General features: G+C 41.9%; 1 protein-coding gene across 3 annotated transcripts in view; it reads left to right on the top strand.

The window, feature by feature from the left end:
• The window catches only part of LOC107080887 (transcription factor E2F3-like), a 17,220-nt gene that overhangs the window by 5,362 nt on the left and 6,575 nt on the right, over positions 1 to 5,283 (top strand). For all 3 annotated transcript variants that reach the window (XM_015369097.1, XM_015369098.1, XM_015369096.1), the window contains 4 exons: positions 634 to 850; positions 2,452 to 2,583; positions 2,715 to 2,829; positions 2,913 to 3,088. In XM_015369097.1, the coding sequence (XP_015224583.1) occupies positions 634 to 850; positions 2,452 to 2,583; positions 2,715 to 2,829; positions 2,913 to 3,008 (560 nt within the window). In that variant the 3' untranslated portion in view covers positions 3,009 to 3,088. The remainder of the gene's footprint in view (positions 1 to 633; positions 851 to 2,451; positions 2,584 to 2,714; positions 2,830 to 2,912; positions 3,089 to 5,283) is intronic.

Genomic DNA, 5,283 nt, shown 5'->3' with positions numbered 1-5,283 from the left:
TCCATTACCCCAAGACTGTACGCCAGCCGTAAGGAAGGAGGCAGAAGACTAATGGGTGTAAGAGCCACTATCCAGGATGAAACATCCAAGATACATAAGTACATCAAGGAGAAGGCTCCGACAGATGACACCCTCAGTAATGTCTCAGACAATGGGAAACAGAAGATGAGGTGCCAGAGACTCCGTCATTGGAGTCTGTTTCTCTTAGCAGGAGACTTGTTGACATTAGAGACACCCTTTCATCTCAGCTACGGATGTTAAAAGTTTCCCACAACTTAAGGTCCAAAAACCTGAACTGTCCCTTTATAGCCACCAATCAGTATATACTGGGGAAGTTGGAGAATAGGAAGTTTGTTTTTTTTAAATATCCTTAAAAAAAAAACGAAGTACAGCTTATTTCCTTCTGTAGTCACCTTTTTGGTAACAGTGTGTGCTGTAATACTGAATCCAGCTGCCAGTTCACAGTGGTGAACAAACGTAATAAAAAAAATATTCTATATGTCACCAATCTCTGTTTTAAAGTTAGCAATGTTAGCTAGACCTTTGAGCTCAGTTTGCCAGACTTGTTGGGTTTTTAAATTCAGGGTCTCATACTTTGCTCCTTTTTGTTTGATTTCCTTCAACCACCCCCAGCATGCAGGTTTGTGATTAGAACCCGCTCTGACAACTCTTTGGTCCGCCTGACTCAAGCGTTTGCTCAGATGCTGAATCGCTCTTCAGATGGCGTCCTGGACCTCAACCTGGCCTCGTCGGTGCTCGGCGTGCACAAGAGACGACTGTACGACATCATCAACGTCTTGGAAGGGATCAATCTAATTGAGAGGATCTACAAAAACCACTACAAATGGCTGTAAGCACTGAATGAAACGCTCCTCTGGAATAAAGATCCAAAAGAAAGTCCATGTCTGTCAGTAAATTCCTTTGATGGAATAGACTAGTAGTAGACTAGTAGTAGTAGGAATCGAGCAGCAGATCTCCAGAGGAAGTTGTAGCTTCAACTAGTTCATGTTAGCCCACACGTTTATAGACGTTTCATGCCGGAAATAATGGGTCAAATATGGATCTGGGTTATGAGATGTAGGTTTTCAGCCAACGTGTTTACTGCTACGTTAATTATAAGTAAGTTATTCCATTCCATCCATTCCCGGTCACATAAAACTGTAAGGCAGGCGGTTGGAAGCAAACCTTCACCGTGTCGGGTTCGGTCACTCCGTCCCCGGCTGGCTCTGGACCAGCCTGAATGCCTGGTCCAGTCCGGTCTAGTCAGCAGCAGCAGAACCCCCCGGCAAAAAGGAATGTCCTCCTTTACAGAACGAAAAATAATAAAGTCAATACTTATAACATTAGCATTGTTCCCAAAAACAGTTGCTAAATGTCTCAGCACACTGATAACTTCATCATAGGTAGCCATGTTTGTTGTGACTGTGGCTGCTAACCAACTAATGGGGCAAAGTTGAGCCCTTAAGACCTTAAGCCCTTCCTCATATGTATCATGAGGCAGAAAGGCAGACAGAAATGTAAAAATGACAGGCAGAAATAAATAGGGTAAAGAATAAACCAGACAAAAATATTATAACATGCACATAAATAAATGCTTAAAGAAATAAGTAATAAATAAATAAAGTGACAGTAACTTAATAAATAAATAAGGTAATTATAATCCATCACACTCACCTTCTAGCTCACCCTATGGTGGGGTTGAAGTCTGGAGGAGAACTGACGATGTTTCCTCCTGTGAACCTCCTTTTATTTTTATACCAAAACGCTGCCACTACAACATTATCCAGTAGCTGGAAGTTAGAAAGACGTTCAGTCATGGTGTATAAAAGAATGAGGAACTCTATTTTAATGCTTTTAATACTCTAAGAAGTAATTGTAATGACTCGCATATATATATATATATATATATATATATGTGCCTATCAAAATCAACCCCATTGAGTTCCGTCCCATTGTTCACGGGGATGGACGTCTTTGTCTTCAGCAGGCGTAGAGCTAACAGAACTGGCAGCGTTACGAGGCAAGGGCTCAAACACCAAATCAAGCTTCTGGCGTCCTCTTCCACAACATCTTAGTCCCCCGCTCTCCTCCTCTTGCATGTTTCTGCTGTCCATAGCGTTCCTTGACAGTGTCGTTTCTAAGTCACCAATTTAGTGCTACTTGGTCCCAATGGAATTTCCCATTGCAACCTACTAGCACTAAGTTGCTAACTGGTTAGCAAGATGCTTCTGAGACACCGGCTACAATCAAACTTGCTAGCGAACCTTCTGCCAAAACACAACCCCCCACCCCCCCTTCATCGACCAAAACATTCAATTTATTCACTCGTGTAAAGTTGTGCACCACTCTGGAGAATTTGGAAATTAAACGGTTTGAAGAGAAGTTTTGCTGCCACTTTAAGCTTAGAATCGGAAGTGTGATCCATCTGGTTAACTCTGTATGTCTCCACAGAGGTGCGCCCATGGATGAAGGAGTCATTATAGGTTTGAGGGCTCTCGTCGATGCAGAGGAGGCGCTGGATCAGCTGATCCAAAGCAGCACCAAAGCCATCAAAGAGCTCAATGAGGACAATGACCACCAGAAATATCCTTGCGGCCTGTGCTGTAGGCCAGAAATGGAGGTTTTTCTTTTCAAATCCATATCTGCTTTATGATCTTCTGCTGCTGCATGTCGTTCCATTTCAAAGATTTATTTTCCTTAAGTTCATGGACCACATTTGCGTATTTGACCTACAAGGATATCAGCAGTATTCCGAGTCTGGAAGGGCAGACAGTGATTGTGATCAAAGCTTCCTCTTCGACTGAAATACAGGTGCCACATCCAGATGAGGTAAATCCAACAGGATGATAAAAAATCTCTCTGCTGGCATCTGGGAAACTCATGATAAGTTTGCCTTCTTCTCTGATGCTCAGGGCTTCCAGATCTACATCAGTAGCACCAATGAGCCCATCGACGTTTTCTTCTGCTCCGATAACCCGGTTCCAAAGGAATTCACCTACCCACACTAATGGAGACTTCCAGCTAACCACCTGCAGAAAAGACTTCTTTACTCCTTGGCCTCCATCCTCTCCTCAGACGTCCTCTAAAGGTCCGCAGGTTCAGATCCGTTGTACAGATCGCTCATAAAAAGTGTTGAAACATAGGAATTGATGGTTAATAGGAAAAGTTTTGAGATGTTTGCATTTAGCTCCACTGAGATAATTAGAACCATGTTTTGTTCACAGGATGAACTATGTGGGCTATGTTCAGGTTCAAATGTAAATCGTTATTTAGAAGTTCATATTCTGCACCTGATCAGGAAGCACGTTCTAGCGGATTTATTTTATAGCTGTGCAGGGCTGAGAAAGCTTTATTTACCCCTTTAAAAGTTCGAGATTGTGAAACAACATTCAAAAATAACTTGATTAATACAAAAAACGAATGATTCTATTAAATAAGGGGGGAAATATCCAAACCAGGTTAAACTTGTTAAGGGATCGTGTTCTCTTAGCCGCCATGCATATATGTTTAAGAGTAGTGTTGCGCCAATACTGATACCAACAAATAGGGAACCGATACCATTTTGAGAACCAAACGTTTATTTAACTATCGTCACCTATTCCAGGTAGGCAATAACAAGTTCTACTGGATTCACTTTGTATTAGTCTTTTTCCTGCTTATCAAAGGTAGGCAGCAGCTTGACAAAGCCATGATGGCAATTATTTTACATCCAAGTAGTATGAAGTTCCTCATATACCCCATTTACACTACCCTTGAAAAACCGATCCATGCTGAAACCGGTCCGAGCTCAGATCAGTTAACCAGGCAGAGCTCGCTTCTGACGACCGTTTACACATCACACTATCTCAGTTCCTCGCCTCCTAGTGACGATCTGCGGTATTGCTGCCAGTATTGAAGGAGGAAATAAAGCAGTTGGTGGCAGTAATGCACAAAAAGTTGTTTGCCAACCGCCATTAAACACAAGAAGACGAAGGAGGGAATCAAACAAATCCAAATGGCGGCGCCTGTCACATTAAGAAAGTTATGCTTGATTATTGATACTGTACTTCAGTGTTTGTGGAGGGTCACGCGAAGACGGCAACCTTTCGTGGATTTACTTGATTGTTGTTTAAAGTTGTTCTTCTTCTGTTTTGTGTTGGTTGGCAAGCAACTTCCGGATGGGCATTACCGCCAACTACTGGAATGGAGTGTGAATCGGGATGTGCAGCCAGACGGAGATGACGCGTTCTGCTCATGCACTCTTGTTATCAGAGAACCGAGCCGAGCCCACCTCTGGAACTGGTCTGCAGTTATCTCGGTTCGGTTGTGTCTAGCTTGGTTCAATTCAGTTTGCTTTCCATTTACACACGATAAATTATCTCAGTTACTGAGCTCGGATCGGTCTCGGCACAGTTTTTCAAGGGTAGTGTAAATGGGGTAATATATACACACATCAATTTCAAACCGATGGTATCAGTATCGGCCATCACTGCACAGCCAGGCATCGGGGCCAAAAAAATGGCACCAGTGCAACTCTAGTTACAAATATATCTGTTATTTGTGTGTTTTTAGCTTTCTTCCTATAGGGAAAGTTTTTCAAAATTTGCAACATTTCTGCTGGGCCAGAAAGTAATGGTTTATGTTAAAATAAACATTTGGGATAAATTTGTCGCTACCAGGTTTTGTTTTTTGTTTTATTGTAAAGTTGGTCTTTAATTTGCATTTTAAGTGGCATTAAAAAGTCTTAATTTTAACCTACGTTATGCTGTAGGAACCCTGATGGAACAAAAATACCAGTGATGTTATGAGATGAGCCGAGGCTTCGAGGCGTGTATCGAATAATGGAGGGTTTTTTTCCTCAAAGTGCGTGTGGAGGCGTGATTAATTTAGGGGAGGGGCTAAAATTAATGACGTCCAAAGTCTCACTACCGTGATGCCACGTAACCGCTTCGGGAAGTGGTTCAGAAAGCACAAGAACTTCAACAGGCATTTAAACAGCCTCAGTATTCAGTCAAGATGTGGGAGTTTGTAGGAGAGTTGCTGTCAGTTGGATAGATTCTAAGAAAGATCGATTATTTTTCCAACCAATCTAGTTGGTTAAAACTATTTTGGTCAGATTAAACAATGTAATGATTAAAATCCGAGCAAGCCGCGGGACATCGTTGTAAGTCTAGTATTAAGTACTATTGCTGTCTGTTGAACAGTTGATAATGTTATTTAGTTAGTAGTTATTTAAGAGCGACATGAATTCATGCTTTCCTCAGGCTGAATCTCATCCTTAGGAGGAAGTATTATGATCTTAAA

Source organism: Cyprinodon variegatus, unplaced genomic scaffold (genome assembly GCF_000732505.1).
Source record: "Cyprinodon variegatus isolate N-32 unplaced genomic scaffold, C_variegatus-1.0 Scaffold2455, whole genome shotgun sequence".
Lineage (NCBI taxonomy): Eukaryota > Metazoa > Chordata > Actinopteri > Cyprinodontiformes > Cyprinodontidae > Cyprinodon > Cyprinodon variegatus.
Note: the sequence above shows the minus strand (reverse complement) of the source record. Positions and strands in the feature narration are given on the sequence as shown.